This window comes from Chlorocebus sabaeus, chromosome 7 (assembly GCF_047675955.1).
Source record: "Chlorocebus sabaeus isolate Y175 chromosome 7, mChlSab1.0.hap1, whole genome shotgun sequence".
NCBI lineage: Eukaryota > Metazoa > Chordata > Mammalia > Primates > Cercopithecidae > Chlorocebus > Chlorocebus sabaeus.
The window spans coordinates 109,055,293-109,075,302 of record NC_132910.1 but is presented as its reverse complement, the minus strand read 5'-3'; the positions used below and the strand labels follow the sequence as shown (position 1 = coordinate 109,075,302).

The window sequence follows — 20,010 nt, the reverse complement described above, 5'->3', positions numbered from 1 at the left end:
GACTAAAAAAGAAGTAGGAAAAAATAGTTCACCTGACTCATGGAAGGTTAATTAATTGGTTACAATATTGTATTATATATAATTGGTTACAATATTGTATTGTATACAATATTGTATAGTGTTTGGAGTAGACTTTTAAAAAACTTCTAGGTTAAATATCCCTACTCTGTCATTACCACAGATTTTTTTTTTTCCTACCTTGACATTACTGTGATCATCACCAAGAATCACTGAGAACCATCCAGGGGCAAGAGGAAAGGAGAAAAGAAGGAAAAGAAAAAGAAAATAGCAAGAGGTGGGGAATGGGGAAAGGATGGGAGAGAATGTATTGGAAGTTAGTAAGTTGGTTTGTTTTGTTGTTTTGAGGTGGTTATAATGCTTTGAGTGGAAAGGGAGTCCAAAAGGTAAGATGAGAATAACACCCTACATTCTACTCATTTTTCCAAAATTGATTTGAGTGTTAATCTTAGTGCTGACCAAGGGCACCAGTCTGATAGAACTTTGTGTAATGATGAGGCTGTTCTCTATCTTCACTGCACAAAAGAGTAGCCTCTCCCCATATATAGCTACTGAGCACACCCAAGGGGCTAGTGCAACCAAGAAACTGGAGGTTTAATTTTATCAATTTAAATTAATTTAAATTTAAATATAAATGGCCTCCTGTGGTTTCTGGCTACTCTATTGGACAGCACAACGCTAGAGCTGGGGCTGGCAAACTTTTTCTCAAAGGCCAGACCGTAAATAATTTAGGCTTTGAGGGTCAGTTATTCCCTTGCTGCTCAACTCTGCCACTGTAATAGAAAAACAGCCATAGACAGTCCTTAAATGGATGGGTTTGGCTGTGTTCTGATAAAACGTTATTTATAGAAATGGCTGGGAAACCAGACCATGGTTTGCCAACCCTGCTCTAGAGGGAAGAATATGTGCTCTGGAACTAGAAGACCTGGGTTTGAATCCTAGCTTCTTAGTTCTGTGACCTACAGTAAGTTACTTAACCTCTTTGTGTATCTACTCTAAGATAGTGCTTACTTCATGTATTTGTGAAAGTGAGATGATAATGATGCATAGAACATGTCCAGCAAACTGTCACACAATAGAAAGGGACAATAAACATCAGTTTCCTTTTTCTGTCTCTACCTCTGTTTCCCAGATTTAATGCTACACTATATCTTGATCAAATATCTAGATTATTCGTTTATTTATTTATTTATTTATTTACTTACTTATTTATGTATTTATTTTGAGACAGAGTCTCGCTCTGTTGCCCAGGCTGGAATGCAGTGGCGTGATCTTGTCTCACTGCAAGCTCCGCCTCCAGGGATCATGCCATTCTTCTGCTTCAGCCTCCCCAGCAGCTGGGACTACAGGTGCCCGCCACCATGTCCGGCTAATTTTTTGTATTTTTAGTAGAGACGGGGTTTCACTGTGTTAGCCAGGATGGTCTCAATCTCCTGACATTGTGATCTGCCCGCCTTGGCCTCCCAAAGTGGTAGGATTACAGGCGTGAGCCTGTAAATATATTTAATTTCTACATATTCTAAATATTAAGAATTTGGGGCAAATAGCAATAGAAGGTGGCATATTTGATGTGTATGTTTTACCAGCTATAAACTCTGTGAGAGTAAGAATCACATGTTATTCCTCTCAGTAAGCACTTGCCTTACGAAGAATATGGGTGCGGGAAATCTTAGTTGAACTAATTTGACTTGAATTACCTTGAGCTTGCCCAGCCAGTTAAGGCATTAAATGATCCCCAGATTAAGATTCCAAGGCCTAATCCAATGGTTTTGATAATTGGGACAACAGCAATATTCCCTGTAGATGTAATATACAGAAGAAACATGTTATTTCCAATATAGAAAATACATTTATAAATAGAATTAGTTTTTATTCTAACTTCAACTGAAGTGGATGGGATTTGGACAAATTTAGTAAAACACAGTTCCTTATTTTTTTAAGTAAAATAACCACATTTTTGGCATTAAATTTATTATTATGATTGCTAAAAGAACTAGGCTCAGGGAAAAAGTCTACAAAGAAAAATGTTGAACTCCTAATTGTACAGAGGTTTCTCACCCTTAGCATAGCTCTCTATTCTGTGACTCTTCATGGAAGCTGTCAGTGATAAATTATCAGTGACCATCCTCTGAGACTTGAACTAGGGCCAATTACTGGCAGAAGTCTTTGGCCATAAAACAGGCTCAGAATTTGCTCTTCCATGATTGCTGATTTGTCTTCTGGATTTCTGGATTTCCACATTCATTCTCTTATGTTTTGAGGGTCACTGAGGGCCAAATCCATATACATATATATTTGTGGTCTGTCCTTCAATCTCTTCTTGAAAGGTTACCTCTTTAGGATTCCATGATGTCTTCATCACTTGATTCTCCTCCTGTTTCTCTCTTTAGCTCTTTCTCTGGCTGCTATTTTTCATCATTCCTTCTGGAATAAGGTACCTCCTAAAGATTTTCCCTTGAACATATTTGTCCCCTTGCTTTATTGTCCTTTGGGTACTTGACCTAATTTCATGTTTTCAGCTACCAGCTAAAGGTGCATGTTCCCAGTGCTACAGCTCTAACCTGGACCTACTTTAGAGTTTTAATATTATTCTCCAAACCATCAAGAAGAAATCTCCAACCAGATGTTATCTATGGTGGAAACGTCAGGATGTTCATGCTCAGAAAGGGCCAAGCTGAACCCATCCTTTTCCCTTTCAAACATGTTCTTTTTCCTTTCCTCACATGTGTCAATACCACCAACCTCCTAATCACCTGTAATCAAATCTCTATGCTATCATTGGCCCCTCCCATTCTGCTATGTCCTATATGCTATCAGTTGCTCCAACCTATGGCATCCACATTTGCAACATATCTCAAATTGGACTCTTTCCCCACGGAAACTCAGTGGAATCTGCTGGGTGAACAGAAATGCTCTCGTGGCTATAAAGATCTGCAGGATGGATGGATGTTTCGTCTGTTCCTGTCCCTCTATTAGATATGACAAGCAATCATACTGAGGTATAAGTGAGGTAATAAGTGAGGTATAAGTGAGGTATAATAATGTAAATCTTGGTGGAAATCTAAAAGCTAACTCTTTTGTCTTCTAACTTATGAACTTCACTAAATCATTTAACTCCTCAGAGACTCAAATTAAGTGGGTAATAAATAAATTTTAATTTTAATTTTTTAAATAAATTTTTAACATTTTCACATGTATTTGCTCTTAATGAAATTATTTCTAAAGATCATTGATACTTGGAATTCTCTTCGCTGAAGAAAAAAAGACCTCCTGGGGTGTATTTATATTAATTGAAGGGAAACACTTCTTGATTGACCAAGCCAAGTTACGAATTCTAATTATATAGTTTCAGGTACTGATAAGGCAACAGAAAGATTTTTGTTTACTTTGCTTTTCTGTTAACTAGCCCTTTTGAAATGAAGTATCTTCACATTGGCCTAATTAGGTTAAGCCCTAAAAATGATATTAGTAGAGATTACTATTTAATAAATATTTTCTGATAAACATGCTGGAAAAAAGGGGCAGAACACACTAAAATAATAAATGAGTTATGCTTGAATAGATGGAGAATAATTAAAATGTTTTTACTGTAATAATTTTCTACCACAAACTTAAAAGTAAATCATTTAGAGGAATAACTCAGGTGGAACAAATCAGGTAAAGCACCAAAAATATTCATTGAGCATGTGAAGGCAAGAAAGTAGTTAATTTCCAGTATCTATGACTAAGGGTTATTCAGAATCACTGTTTGTGCTATTTCCTCCTACTGTGAGTGAGAATTATTTTGATCATTATGTTACATAATAAAAGTATAAATTATATCAGACATTACCTGTTGCCCAAATGCAGCCTCCAAGCATTGCAAAAGGCCAAAACTTTGGGCAATGCAATATCAGATTGACTACCAAGGCAACCAACCATATGGCAGCACAAAGGACCCACTGGAGAAACATTCCTGGAAATAAACAAACTTGGTGTTAGTGGTTCAAATTGAATTGAATAAATTTGTGCTCAGGAATATCTATGAGGTGGTATTATAGGAATGGTCACAATTTATTGAATGCCATATGCCATGGACTTTGCACATTTCATTCTTATGACTACTCTGCATTATAATTAACCCTAGCTCAAAGATAGAGAAAATGAATCTGCAATTAAGCAATGTGTCCAAACAGGTAGTAGTTTATTGAGCTGGAATTTAAACCCAGGTTGACTCCAAGGCTTAGACACGGTGTGCTCTGGCTTAATATTATTTTTTTCTATTAGACAAATCAAGAATTTTCAGCCAAAGAGTGATGGCAAGACCAAGTGCATATTCTCATTCAGATGCCACACTGAGTACTCTTGCATCCCCAAAACGTGGTAGTAAGTACTTCAGAATAGCATGACAGTAATTTAAACCTTCAGTGACCATTTATGCCAGCTCTGGGATAAAAATAAAATCATTTATGGTCATACATAGGCCTCATACAGTTAGAGTTCAATGCCTATGATGAGTCAGGCATTATAAACCTGAGAATTAGCTTTCTAGGTCAAGGTTACTCTACTTTCTATACTCTGAGTTGCCATTTTCCAGTTATCTGAAGATAACCTGGTGATGAGGTGTATCTGTACCTTTTTGAGGCTTCTGCATCACTAAGGATTTAAAGATTAAAAGGATGAGCAAATAGTTGACATTGAAAGAAATACTGAGGCAGTTAAAACTCAATGGATTACTTCTGGCACTAACTTTGGGAGATTGTTGCCCTTCTTGGATTCAATCTCATGGTGGAGGAGAGAGAAAAAATGGCTGCTAATCTCTATGACAAAAGAGTAGAATCAGCCAGGCATGGTGACTCACGTCTGCAATCCTAACACTTTGGGAGGCCGAAGTGGGTGGACTGCCTGAGCTCAGGAGTTCGAGACCAGCCTGCACAACATGGTGAGACTCCATCTCTACTAAAACTACAAGAAATTAGCCGAGTATGGTAGTGTGTGCCTGTAGTTCCAGCTACTTGGCAGGCTGAGACATGAGAATCACTTGAACCCTAAAGGCGGAGGTTGCAGTGAGCCAAGATTTTAATACTTCACTCCATCCTCGGTGCAAGAGTGAGACTCTGTCCCCTCAAAAAAATGAAAAATAAAAAATAAAAAGAGTAGAATCACAGAGATGAAAAGAAACTTCATTTTATAAGTTGTTCGCTTTACAAATGAGAAACTGAAAACAGCAGAGCTGGTAATATTTGCCAGGATCACAAAGCTAATTGTAGAAGACTAAAAGCTAGATCCTCTACCCATTTTTTTTTGTTCCTCAGGTAGTTCCTATTCTTGTCCTAACTCCAGAGGAAAAGAGAAGAAAGGCCCTGGAGGAAAACAATTTGTAACGTATTTTCTAAGTGCATGAAGACAAAGAATTGGGGAAATAACACAACTGTGGTCAGGTAATAAATACTACCAAAGAAGTAATCCCAACATGTGTTCACCATCAATCTCATTTCCTTCTCCCGGCTTCAATATGGAAGTCAGGTAAATACAAATAACTCTTGCTTCTCCTTCTCCAAAACTCACATTAGTCAGTTCTGCTATGATGTAACATGTGCATTCCTTGAAATCACTGCACTATGCAAAATCATGCAGTAAAAACTACAGAGCATATGGGGAAAATGGGACTAGGGGAACAACACTCAACCCAATTAAAATGGTAGTACAGTTTTAACTGGTTAACTGGTTAATTACATGAATGCTGTAATAAATAGGGCATTTTAATTGAAAAAGTCCAGAAGTTTGCTCCTGGAAGTGGGTATCCAAAGGGTTGCAGCTTAAAAGTTACTGTGACGGTGTTGGGTGAGGAGTTCTGATAGCAGATGTGGTTGGATGGAATACTTCATAACCACATGTGGTGAGCTAAGGGAGCTGGTCGATATTTGAAGGACGTGCGGGTATATGCGTGCATTGTGTGCATTATCACACATCTTTATTCATCTAGGTGCAGTTTTCTGTGTTTATCTAGAGCTTTCTCACACACAAAATTGCACATAAGCCAGCCAAAAATCTGTTATGCTTAAATTGTTCTCCAATATATCAATCATGTTGAAGATTCATGTTTTCAAAACAAGTGTTATTAGTAGAACTGACTATAAATTTCTTCCATTCATATAATTCATATAACCTCCCTAGCTTTACCATGAAACAACCTTAGTGGTTCTCCTATTCTGACTTGCAGACAAACTGGTATGGGCACTGTCAAATGATTAATTTTAAGCTCTATTCATTAGGTATCAAGATCAACATGATTTATTTTTGTAGCTGTACTTTTAAAAGACCAAAAAAGGAACTTCATTTTTAAAAATAATATAACGTTAACAATCAAGGAAAAATAATTACCATCACCAGTATCAAATTTTTTAAGTGGCACAAAATTTGAGCCAAACAAAAGGATAGCTACAAAACAGGAGATGTAACCAAAGGTTAGGTCTGCTCCATTATTGCTCATGGTTCCAGTCTTGATGAGTTTAGCTGCTTCACTTTAGACTTGATGTACTTTTCAGGAGCTTCTGAAATTAAAAAAAAAAAAAAAAAAAAAAAAGAAACAATTGAGATGTGAATCTGTGAACAAATTGTGATTAACATATTTTCAAAAGTATGCTAAGACTCCTTTCTGTGGATAGTTAGGACATGACAGAAGTATATATTATGCTTGTACTTCATGCTCATTTATTCTATCAGCAAATATTTTTGATCACTAGCCTACAATTTAAAAAGAACAACTTTGTCTTCAGGGCTTGAAAGCGTAACTTCTAAGATCTGAAGACAATTTTTAGTACATTACAAAAAAAAAAAAAAAATTCTCCTGTGTAGGTTCCACCACTGCAGAAAGTTTTAGTGAACAACACAGCTAAACTTATTTAACAGCTCTAGCTCCTCTATGAAGAAAAGGACTAAAACCACAAATAACCAAGAATTAGACATTTTTTCATAAAGTTAGCATTTAGAAAAGGCCACTGAATACAATTCAGATTTTTAGTTTCCTGAGATACAGGAGAAAAAAACACCACCAAAGTAATTTTATCACAGGGTGCAGAGTCTTTCCACAATGCCATCTTGGATTCTTTCATATTTAGCACACTGGCCCTTTGGAATAAGCCCTCTGGAATAGAATCAGAATAATCCAGGGGTTTCTTTTTCCCTGCAAATTTAATGTTATATTAATAACTTCTTGTATATATGTATTGAATAAAGTACACTTGAAATCAAATCACCTTTCCTAGTTATTTTATTTCACAATGACAAACATTCAAAGGTCCATGTATTGTTCCTTATGTGTTCTTGCAGAGAATATTAAATATACAACAACCTACAAAATATATTATTTACCATTATTAAAGATAGTTTAACTGAAAACAAGGATCACTTCAAAACTGGTCATAAACTTTAGTAAAGAAAATGTGTATTTGAAATTGTGTGGACTTTCTTAAAACAAAAACAAAAACACATTGCTATTAAGAAAACATCCTCTATAGGGATGTGGTTGAGGAAGAGACACTGAGGCACATTTCAACATTGACACAATAATGCTATTCAATAAATATAAGAATAATTCTACTGTTAGGCTCAAAGAGAGGTTCAGCCCTGCAGAGACTTACATGGGTTATGACTCAAGGGTCAGCTGAAGCAGGTGCTTGCTCCTAAGATAACAGAGGTGCCAAGATAACAGAGGTGCAACAGGTCAGAGATGCAGGAAGTGTCTTGAAAAGCTAACCTATGACTAAAAAGACACATGATTGGGTGATAACGCATTGTTTTCTCCTCATTTTAATTAACAACAAGCAAAGCAAAACAAAACCTTTATGTGTACATTCATAAAAAGAGAATGTCTAACCTTCCAGAGTGGCAAATTATTTATTGAAAAGAAGGCTCCACAAAGGCCCTACACCTCTGAAACGGAGAGAATAATTTGACATGCTAATTAGAGTGCATGAGCTGCATTTTGACTACTGAATAAACATCAATCAGTTATTACCTACAGATAAATGAAGTTTATTGCATGCAGCTCTTGTACATTTCAGAGCATGTGATCTTATTTCATTGTGAATTGGCAATAACTTACTGTCTTTAAAAAGGCTCTACCTCGCTCTAAAACAATAAAATTTTTGTGGAAAAGAAAAGGAGTATCACTCCATCCAGTACATTTTTTCCAATTCTTCCTGCACAAAACCTAAAAAGTCTCAAACATTATTTTAATGTTTTCTTTTCAGAGTCCGCTGATATTTTGTCAAACTATATTAATTCATTTTTATTTTATTACTTTTGTTTCATTTATTAGTAAATACTTCTCCTTTACATTTTTCCTAGTAATTTAAACTTCTACGCAGACTTGGAAAAAAATCGTATTTGGTATGTTCTGATCAATACTGTTTGCTCCACTCCAACTAAAATTTCCTTTTTAGTTTCATGTTGATTTCCCCAAATCTCCCGGCAAGTACCGCCTGTCTTTGGGCTAAAATTAACAGTGCTTGAATGTATTTATTCTGAGCCTTGATTTTTCTTTTTAACCATGAGCACGTTTTTGAAAAATCATGAGAGGCTCCGCTGCAAAGCGACTTTGCTTTCCTTTGAGTGGCTGTACTCACTGCGTTCCGGGCTGGCGGCTGAAGCTCCTTCCCACTCAGCGCAGGCGCGATCCGCCCCTACATGCCTGCGTGGAGCCGGAGCCTGACTCATTCCCTCTACGTGCTGGGGGCGGTCTGGCCAGCCTTTACTTTCTGCGGGAACAATTTCCCACACACCGGCCGGGAGGAGAGGGGAGGGCTCTCGCACCCGTGACCCAAAGTCCCATTCCCAGGGTGCTCGCGAAGAGCGCCAATCCAGCCTTGACTTCCTGCTGGGACGTTTACCTCCCTAAGGAGGGTGGAGAGGGGAGGGCTTTAGCACCGGTGACCCAGAGGCCTTTATAGGACAGCAGGTTGGGGAACGCCTTCCTTCAGTTGCTGTCCTGGAGTGAATTGTCAGGTGGCTCATGAGGAGTCGTCAACCCTGGGTGGGTCAACCAGGAAACTAGAAGAGTTTTGTGTATTTCAAGAGGTGATTATTCAGAGAACTCTCAGCATGTCACCCTAAGTGTCACAGAGGGGGGTATTATTTGTGCAGTTTATGGATAAAACAAAAGGTTGAGGAATTTCGCACCACTGTAAAAGATTATCTCAAGTGAATTTTTCCATTTGGTATTAAGAAATTCATCTGCACCACTGATGCCAGTAACATCTCTCGTGACATCACAAGATTTCACTTGTAATCACTAAGTATAGATGCAACCAAGCCATTTATCTGTACAGGCCATTTATCTGTATTGTTTTGTTTTGTTTTGTTTTTGTAGACGGAGTCTCGCTCTGTCGTCCAAGCTGGAGTGCAGTGGCGCGATCTCGGCTCACTGCAAGCTCCGCCTCCTGGGTTCAAGCAATTCTCCTGCCTCAGCCTCCCAAGTAACTGGACTACAGGCGCCCACCACCACAACCGGCTAATTTTTTGTATTTTTAGTAGAGACGCGGTTTCACCGTGTTAGCCAGGATGGTCTGGATCTCCTGACCTTGTGATCCGCCCACCTCGGCCTCCCAAAGGACTGGGATTACAAGCGTGAGCCGCTGCTCCAGGCCTGTATTTTTATCTAATATGTACTTAGTGTCACATGAGAATATACGTTCTAGGTTTCTCAAGCTTGACTGCACATAATGGCCGAGGGAAGTGGCTTTAAAAAACAAAATAAAACAAAACTAATATCTGGATCCAATACCAAAGCAATTAAAATAGAATCTCTGAGTATGTGACTCAGGAATCATTTCCTTTCAAAAGTCTTCCCGGGCTGACTCTAATGTGAAGCGAGGCTCAAGAATCATATTCTAATCAATACTTGTCAAACTGTATTGCCAGTAAGAATAACCTGAGGAATGGGTTAAAATGCAGGTTCCCAACATCTTTATTTAGATTTTGAGGAACATTGTTCTAGTTCTGTACTGTCCAATATGTAGCCACTAGCAGCATGTGGTTATTTAAAATTAAATCACAATAAAATATTTAGTAGTTCGCTTGCACTGGACACCTTTCAAGTGCTCCGTAGCCAGATATGCAGATTATAGAACATTTCTGTCATTGCAGAAAGTTCTACTGGAAAACACTGCTCTAGACTGTTAGCCATGAAAGTACAAAGGTTACCCAGATAAAATCATCTCTTCAGTCGGAAGAGATGTATACAGGCTCGCCTGTAATACCAGCACTTTGGGAGGCTGAGGCGGGGGGCTCATGAGGTCAGGCATTGGAGACCAGCTTGGCCAACATGGTGAAACCCTGTCTCTTCTAAAAATACAAAAATTAGCCAGGTGTGGTGGTGCATGCCTGTAATCCCAGCTACTTGGGAAGCTGAGGCAGGAGAATCACTTGAACCCGGAGGCGGAGGTTGCAATGAGCCAAGATAACACCACTGCTCTCTTAGCCTGGACGACAGAGCAAGACTCCATCTCAAAAAGAAAAAAAAAAAAAAAAGAAATCATCTCTTCATGTGGGTTCGCACATACCAAAGGATGCAAACTTTAAGTTGGAAAGGGGAAGTGCAGGTTCTGTGCTAGTCTAAGTTCAAAGAAAGCTTCTCTGAGGAAGTGATATTTAACTGGAGACAATCCAGTGGTTGGTAATGGGTGTAGCATTCACAGGAAGGAGAAAACACAAGGACTGTTAAAAGATGACATTTCCTAAAAGGAAGTTCTGCCTTAAACATTAATCACATTCATAAACTATCATGTCAGCTGAGCAGATGGGAAGGCAAAATAACATTTCATTTAAAGAATTAAAGCAGCAAAACTTTTTCACTTAAGGAAGAGGATTAATTTAGCAGTTCAGAAAAATTTTGAAGAAATCAGTTCCCCTTTTCACACATGCACACTTAAGACATACACACATACACAAACTTACTTCCAAAAATATAAGGCCTAAATCCAACCTAGAATTGTTTCACTTCATTGTCACAAGATCATGTGATTTATTCTTGCTTCAGACTCACATGAAGAAGTTAAAGCTTGTGTCAGCATTTGTTGAGAATTTCTGAAGTCTAAAAGTGAGTTGGGGGCTGAATTAGGCCTGAGAAGATTCATTATGGGATATGCCAGGCCATTGCTTTTTACATTATGCCACAGAGCAAATCCAAACATGGATGACTCTATTCTTAAACTGAAATTTTTCTTTCAAATTGTTTCATATACATTAATGCCTAAACATAATGGTCAGTATTGGAAGAGTCCTGGCAGACACTAGAAGATCCAGGTTCTGATTTTAGCTTCATCTGTTAGCAATATTTCTCACGGAAACTCATTTAGTCTTTTTAAACCTCAATTTCTTAACATGTAAAATGATAATAATAAGACCTGTGCACCTCCCCCTTTTATATGGTCAGGATATATATATATATATATATAAAATATATATATAAATATATATAATATTATGTATATATAACATTATGTATATATAACGTTATGTATATATAACATTATTACTAGGACTTCTGCTTTCTGCTCTGACATTTGAAAGGTGTGAAAGTCTCCACTCCCATCATCACAACAAGAAAAAAATGAGCAAATCAAAAATCAACAACTCTTTTTAGATCTGCAGAGAATTGATGTCATAGGACATGCCACCTCTTTGCAAACTGAACAGATAGATGAATACAGAGAATTACAGCTTATCAGGACAGCAAAAACTACTGGAGCCAGTAAAGGGTAGGGGGGCATTTATACAGTATTTGGTATATTGCTGAAGGCTGAGTGTGGACTAACTTGAGAGTTGAAAACTCGGAGACAGAGGGAATCATTCATATAGGAGCATCCACACATTAATGAGTTTTACTTTCAGAAGATAGGACAAAACTTTCCTCTCTTTTTCTGGCATGTGGGAGGAAAAAAATAACTACTTGAAATATATTCAGAAACAAAAGCTTGCCCTCAAGGTAAACTTTACCCCAGAGCTTTATCTGAATTAGAGAAAAGGCAACTAGACAGTCTGAACACCTTCTACACTTTCTTTCTCACGTAAGGAGAAAAACAAAAGAAGAAACTCTTATGAAGTAAGTTCACAACTCAGGGATTTTGGACAACTAGAAAACAAAGTTTTAGATGTTGGCGAAGATACAGAGAAAAGGGAATGCATATACACTGTTGATGACGATGTAAACTAGCACAACCCTTACGGAAAACAGTATGGGGATTTCTCAAACAACTGAAAATAGAAGTACCATTCAGCCCAGCAATCCTACTATTGGGTATCTACTCCAAGGAAAAGAAATTGTTATATCAATGACACTTGCACTCATATATTTATTGGGGTACTATTTACAATAGCAAGTCATGGAGTCATCCTAAGTGTCCATCAATAGTTGATTGGATAAAGAAAATGTGGTATATATAAACTATGGAATATTATGCGGCCATAAAAAGCAGTGAAATCATGTCCTTTGCAGCAACATGAATAGAGCTAGAGGCCATTGTCCTAAGTGAAATAACTCAGACAGAAAATAAAGTACTGCACGCTCTCGCTTATAAGTGGGAGCTAAACAATGGGTACACATGGATATAAAGGTGAAATAATAGATACTAGGGACTCCAAAACAGGGAAAGGTGGGAGAGGAGAGCAGGTTGGAAAATTATCTATTGGCTCTAATGTTTACTGTTTGGGTGATGGGTTTACTAGAAGCCAAAACCTCACCATTACAGAATATATCCATGTAGGAAACCTGCACATGTGCCTTCTGAATCTAAAATTTTTAAAAAAGAAATAATAATAATAAAGTAGAGATTTTTATCATAACATTATAGAATGTATCAACTCTCCAATATCTTATGACCACATAAACAGTGATCTGGTATTATAACTGTGGATCATAACTAGAGAGAGTTGCAAGACACAGACTCTGCTTAAGAATGAGTCTCTAAGAAAACCCAAAGACAACAAATAGGGGAGACAAAGATAAAGATATTAGAGAAAATAGAAGCCTCCAATACTTACAGCTACAACAACCATTAAGAACAGTCTAACTTCTGGCCTGATAAACATAAAAACTAAAAGTCTACTTATCTTGTTTTCTATTATCTGATACATCATGCCTTGCTTTCAATGAACAATTATAAGGCATGCTAAAAGGCAAGAAAAAACACAGCTCTGAAAAGACAAAGCAAGCATCAGAACCAGATTCAGATATGGAAGGGATGTGGGAATTATGAGACTGGAAATTTAAAATATGCTATGACTAATATGCTAAGAGATCAACTGGGAAAAGTGCAAGAACAAATGTGTGATACAAACAGAAAGATGAAAACTCAAAGAATGAAAGGAAATGTTAGAGAACAAAAAACATTACAATAGAAATGAGGAATGCTTTTGACAACTGCAAAAGAATCAGTGAGCTTGAAGGTATGTCAATGGAAACTTCCCAAACTTAAATGGAAACAGAAAACAGAATATGAAAAAAAAAAAAACCCACAAAATTTCCAAGAACTGTACGAAAATTACAAAAGACATAAAATACAGGTAATAGGAATACCAGAAGGAAAAGAAAGAAAGCAGCAGAAGATACATAAATAATAGATATCTAGGTATCTAATAATAGTGGACAACTTTCTAAAATTAATAACAGACATCAAACTACAGATCCAGGAAGATCAGTTAACACCAAGCAAGATAAATTTTTTTAAAAACCACATGTAGGCATATCGTATACAAATTGTGGAAAACTGAACAAAGAGAAAATATTGAAAGGAGTCAGAGGAAAAACTGTCACCTTATTTATAGAGGAACAAGGATGAGAATTACATCAGACTTCTCAGAAACCATGCAAGCAAAAAGAGAGTAGAGTGAAATATTTATAGTGTTGAAAGAAAAATCCACCAACCTAGAATTTTTTTCCTATTCTTAATTGATTGCATAGATAACTGTTCAAAATAATAATATCAGTAATACATTGGGTCATATTAGTTTATGAATAAATGAAATAAATAACTGCAATGCTTTAAGGAACAGGAGAGAGGCACGGGAATAATCTTTTATACAGTACCTGCACTAACTGTGAAATGGTATAGTGTTATTGAAAAGTGGACTTAGTTGTAAATGTGTACTGCAAACTCTAGGGCAATTTCTAAAAACATATTTTTAAGTGTAATTGATATGCTAAGAGAGGATAGAAAATATAATCATTTAAAATGCTCAAGTAAAACTAGAAAAGGGAGCAAAAGAGGTATATTAGTCTGTTTGCACACTGCTGTAAAGATACTACCTGAAGCTGGGTAATTTATAAAGGAAAGAGGTTTAATTGACTCACAGTTCTGCATGGCGGGGGAGGCCTCAGGAAATTTACAATCATGGCAGGAGGCAAAGGAGAAGCAAAGGCATGTCGTACATGGCAGCAGGCGAGAGGAAGCGAAGGGAAAGAGCCCCTTATAAAACCATCAGATCTCGTGAGAACTCACTATCATGAGCACAGCATGGGGGGAAAGCACCCACATGAACCAATTACCTTCTACCAAGGCCCTCTCTCAACAGGTGGGGATTATGGGGATTACAATTCCACTTCAGATTTGGGTGGGGGCACAGAGCCAAACCATATGAAGAGGGGAAAACAAAAAAGGGAAATAATTACAAGGGCAACAAACAGAAAACAATATATGGGAGATATTAATCCAACTCTATCAAGAATCACTTTAAATATAAATGGCCTACCAATTAAAAGACAAAGACTGACAGACTGAATAAAATACAGGCATCAACTCTATGTTGTTTACCAGAAATCCATGTTACTTATAAAGACACAAAAGGAATGGAGATGATATATTTTTCTTTTCTTTTCTTTTCTTTCTTTTTTTACCTTTGAAACAGGATCTCACTCTATCACCTGGGCTGGAGTGCAGTGGCACAGTCATGGCTCACTGCAGTCTCCAACTTCCGAGCTCCAGTGATCCTCCCACCTCAGTCTCTTGAGTAGCTGGGACTGCAGGCATGTGCCACCACAACAAGCTAATTTTTAATTTTTTGTAGAGATGAGGTCTCACTATGTTGCCCAGGCTGGTCCTGAACTCCTGAACTCAAGAGACCCTCCTCCCTCAGCCTCCCAAAGTGCTGAGATTACAGCATGAGCCACCATGCCCAACAAGATATATTTTTCTAACACTAATCAAAGGAAAGCTAGAATAACTATTTTAACTTCAGACAAAGCAAACTTCAGATAAGGAAATTATTAGGAATAAAGAAGGCAATTACATAATGATAAAGGGGCCAACTCTCCAATAAGCCATAACAATCCTGTGTATGCACCTCACAACAGAGTGTCTAAATACATAAGGCAAAATCTGGTAAAACTGCAAGGAGAAATAGACACAAATAGACTATTGCAGTTGGGGTCTTCAATATTCCTCTATTAGTAACTGGCAAATCGAACAGGCAGAAAATCAGTAAGAATGTAATAAAGTGAATAGTACTATCATCACTTGGGTTTAATTGATGGTTATATCTCATTCAACTGCAGCAAAATACACGTTCTTCTCAACCTCGTATAGAACATTAACCTAGATACATTACATTTGCAGCCTTTCACATATACCAGAACCTATAGAGCTACTATACAACATACAGAGTGTACTCTAATGTAAACGATGGAGTTTAGTTAATAATAATGTACCAATATTGGTTCATCAACCGTGAGAAATGTACAACTCAAATGCAGATGTTACTAATAGGGGAACTGTGAGAGAGCAGAGATGGGTTATATGGGAACTCTGCTCCTATCTGCTTGATTTTTTTCATAAATCTAAAACTGCTCTGAAAATAGTGTGCAAAAGTGTTATAATTTTAAGTTTGTGATTATTTTACTGCAGTTAAACTATTTTCTAAGCCTAGTGAAGGAAACCAATCCCCTAAATGATCTCATCATATTTGCACATATATTTATATATTTAATATAGATCAACATATTAAATATTAAATATATTAATGCAGAATATTAATATATATTAAATATATATTTAAATACGATGACATTATTGATGGGGTTGGCTTACTTCACCAGGCTGAGAAATACATATTATATATATTTAGATATGATGAAGTAATTGATGGGGTTGATAATTGATAATTGATGATATAGATTTGCCCATTTATTTCAATATATATTTAATTCATTTGACTATATTTTTAGCCATTCACCAAATACAAGATTACTTATAAAGTGAGAAATCTACTGTCAAGTGGCATTTTATTCTTGTCTATAGAATCAAAACCAATACCAATATTTTCCATATTTAATCTCTGAACATTTGTTTATCTTTTTATGATCTTTTAGGATGTTTGGATGTGGGAACTTTAAAAAAATCCAGGCTACTTACTCTCCTTCCTCCAGTTGCTAAATGATCCTACAGACTGAATGTATCTGCTCCTCGTTTTGAGGATCTCTGTGTATAATGAGAAATGATGACTGGTGAAGGCAGGAAAAAAAAACGTGCTGACTCATTGGATAACATAATCAACCACTTTATTGTTTAAAATAACCCTTCCTCTGTTTTTTGGAAATGGAGAAGGAATCAATTTAACACATAATTTTCAAGTAGAATTTTATTATATCATAGAAGCAAACAAAAATTTCCAAGAATAATCTGAAATTAGGAAAAATGTGCCAGTTTACTAAGAAATAATGATGTTGTGTTGAAATGTTTCTCTCCTGATTCAAAGTATATTTTCCATGTAAAATGTTTTACAGTAAGAATACCCCAGGCTAGGCACAGTGGCTCATGCCTGTAATCCCAGCACTTTGGGAGGCTGACGTGGGTAGATCACTTGAGGTCAGGAGTTCAAGATCAGCCTGACCAACATGGTGAAACCCCCATGTCTACTAAAAATACAAAATTTAGCCAGACGCGGTGGCGGCGCCTGTAATCCCAGCTACTCGGGAGGCTGAGGCAGAAGAATCACTTGAAACTAGGAGGTGAGGTAAGATTGAGCCACTGCACTCCAGTCTGGGTGACAAAGCGATACTCTGTCTCAAAAAAGCAAAAAAAAAAAAAAAAAGAAAAGAAAAAGGAAAAAAAGCATACTCCAATAAATAATAAAAATATTATCTTTGTTGATTTTAAAAGGAGAGTTCACAAAAATTAAAGATTTATTCCTTGAAAAGTTTACAATTCTGTAATTATAATAAACTGAATCAAAGATAACTATAATAATATATTGTGAGCTTAAGAAAACACTAGTATACTTACTTATATTTGTATTTATAATCTACTTAATTTCATAAAGTCTTTGAAGCAATATAGAATAAAAACAATAAAATAATAGGAACAAAGGAAAAAACTTGGGAAATTAAGAAAGTCAAGATGAAACAAAACAGAGTTTAGATGCCAAGAACACATAGTTACTATAGACGACTTTCAATTTTGGTCTGAGTTTCACAAGAGAAAAGGCAAACAGTGGGTTAGGTTAGCTTCCTATTTAACTGCTATTTTTGTGAGACAGTTCTTCAGGAAAGAAAAGGTTTTTCTAGTAGTAAATTTTAGAACTGGCTAAAGTGGGGGTAGATCTAAAGATAAAGATAAATCAAAAGATTTATCTTTGAGGCATTTTTGAAGCTACTATTACACTCTTACACTCTTAACACTGGTGTATTCATTTGACAAATTTCATGGAGTGTCTACTGTAAACCAGACACTCTTTTAGACATTGGGAACAGACAAAAACCCCTGCACCAACTTAGCTTACATCCAAGGAAGGGAAACCAGATAATAGATGACCTATATGGTATATGAAATAGTGATATGTCCTAAGGAAAAAAAAAATTAAGGAGCCAGGAAGACTAGAGACTGTGTGTGTGTGTGTGTGTGTGTGTGTGTGTGTGTGAGTGTGTGTGTGGGTGTGTGGGTGTGAAGGTTGGGGGTACTGCATTTTAGGAAAGGAAGTCCCCACTGAGAGGGAGACATTTGAGTGAAGGCCTGGAGGAGGGAGTGGGAGTTGGGAGTGTGTCCAGTACAGAGGCCCTGAGGCAGATTTGAGGAAGGGCAAAGAAGTCACTGTAGCTGGGGTTGAGGTGGTAAGAAGGAGAGGGGTAGAAAATGGAGTTAGAGAGATAATGGGGGATGGGAAGAATGTGAGGGGCCTTATGGGTCTTATGGACTTTGGATATTTCTCTGGGAGAAATGGTAAACCTCTGAAGTGTTTTGATCACAGGAGATGTATTAGTCATTTGTTACTGGGTAATAAATATAGCCACCCAAAATGTAGTGGCTTAAAAGAACACTAAGCATGTATTATCTCTCATAGTTTCTGGGGATCAGTAATTTGGGAGCAGTTCAAGCAGGGCTTCCTACTCAGGGTTTCTCATCAGGTTGCAGTCAGAGCTGGGCTAGGGCTCTGGCCACCTGAAGAGGTGGTTGAGTCGAGAGGATCCACGTCCCAGGTGGTTTACTCACATGACTGACGAATTGGCTGTAGTTGATGTTGGGAGATCTCAGGCCTTCTTGACATGGGCCTCACCACAGGACTGCTTGTCTCATGGAATGTTACTGCCTTTCCACAGAGTGAGAAATCCAAGAAGGGGGCAGTGTCCTTGTCCTCTGTGACCTAGCATCTGAAGTCACACATCATCCCTTCTGCAGTGTTCTATTAGTCACACGGTTCATCCCTGATTTAGAGTGTAAGCAGATTGCATCATGGTGTGGATATCAGGAGGGTGGGGATCACTGGGAGCCATCCTGGAGGCTGACTCAGGCAGAAGAAAGGAGATAATTACTGGAACAATGTCTCCTCATAGGCATGAGTACATGGAATTTAGTGCAAAAGGAGAGGAAATAGCCTTTGTTAGGGACACAGGAGCATTTGATAGTAACAGTATAGAGGTGCAGTTAGAGGAAGGTAGGAAGATCTTATGGTAGGAGCTTGTGCACATTCTCATCTAATTTTTTCTCTGTTTCTCAGTGAAATAGGAAACAAGGTCTTAGGTCAAGAGTGAGGATTGGGAAGAAGGTGTTTGCTAGACATTCATCAGTATTTCAAGTTTTTCAGTATCTTTTAAGTGATGCAGTGCTCATTGCCACTAACCCTTGTTTGGTCATATTATAAAGGAGGAGAAAAAGTTCTATTTCTTGATCATTGTTCCATTGTAAGAAGCACAGCCTGAGCTTTAGTAAAGTGAAAAAGCCCCCAACTCTGTGTATATATATATTTTTCATTTTAAGGACAGTAATTTTTTCTTTTTGATTTCAAGAACTTTCTATGTTTACAGCACAGAAAGTTTTATGCTATAAACATCTTTTGGTGCAATTAGACAACTTTGTTACTTCTGCTTATAGAATAGAGTAAAATACAGATAATAACATTTGCTTAAAGGAGACATTTAAAAAATAAGACATGGTTTGTCTTAGCCCAATCAGCCTAAAACCACCAGGGACAACCTGTAAACAAACCAATCGAGTTTACTGACTCATGACAGTGTGGGGACTGCACAACAGAGCAACTGTGAGGTATCTCACCAAACAAAGGAAAATATAGAGTTAACATAGGATTTTGCTGAAGAGTGGAATTTAGGTGTGATGTAAATGAAGTGATGTTCTATGGGCTCTAAGCAAATATGGTTGTGTATAAAAGGGGTCAACCTCAGCTCTGTACTGTGAAATGGACCTATGGTCCTTGTCTTAGTCCATTTTGTGTTGCTATAAAGGAACATTTGAGGCTGGGCAATCTCTAAGGAAAAGAGGTTTATTTGGCTCTCTGTTCTACGGGCCGTACAAGAAGCATGGCACCAGCATCTGCTCCTGGCGAGAGGCTCAGGCTGCTTCCACTCATGGTAGAAGGTGAGGGGAGGTGTTGTGTGCTGAGATCATATGGTGAGAGAGGAAGCAAGGAGGGAGGAGAGAGGTTCCAAGCTCTGTTTAACAACCAGCTCTCTTGAGAATGAATAAAGTAAGAACTCACTCACTGCTCCCTATCCCAGCGAGGGCATTA

At 37.5% G+C, this 20,010-nt stretch overlaps 2 protein-coding genes across 4 annotated transcripts in view; one reads left to right on the top strand and one right to left on the bottom strand.

Annotated features, from left to right (window-relative positions):
- TMEM144 (transmembrane protein 144) overlaps nucleotides 1–19,163 on the bottom strand; it is a 63,021-nt gene extending 43,858 nt beyond the window's left edge. The window contains exons 1-5 of one of the 3 annotated variants that reach the window (XM_073017690.1): nucleotides 18,480–19,163; nucleotides 7,641–7,762; nucleotides 6,382–6,551; nucleotides 3,851–3,973; nucleotides 1,716–1,815 (exon numbers count right to left, since the gene is read on the bottom strand). In XM_073017690.1, coding sequence (XP_072873791.1) covers nucleotides 1,716–1,815; nucleotides 3,851–3,973; nucleotides 6,382–6,490 — 332 coding nt within the window. In that variant the 5' untranslated portion in view covers nucleotides 6,491–6,551; nucleotides 7,641–7,762; nucleotides 18,480–19,163. Of the gene's footprint in view, nucleotides 1–1,715; nucleotides 1,816–3,850; nucleotides 3,974–6,381; nucleotides 6,552–7,640; nucleotides 7,763–8,627; nucleotides 10,038–18,479 lie in introns of those variants that run through there. The other 2 variants (XM_008000106.3, XM_073017689.1) reach the window with 2 other exon arrangements.
- The window catches only part of GASK1B (golgi associated kinase 1B), a 110,177-nt gene that overhangs the window by 15,427 nt on the left and 74,740 nt on the right, over nucleotides 1–20,010 (top strand). The gene's annotated exons all lie outside the window — the stretch shown is intronic.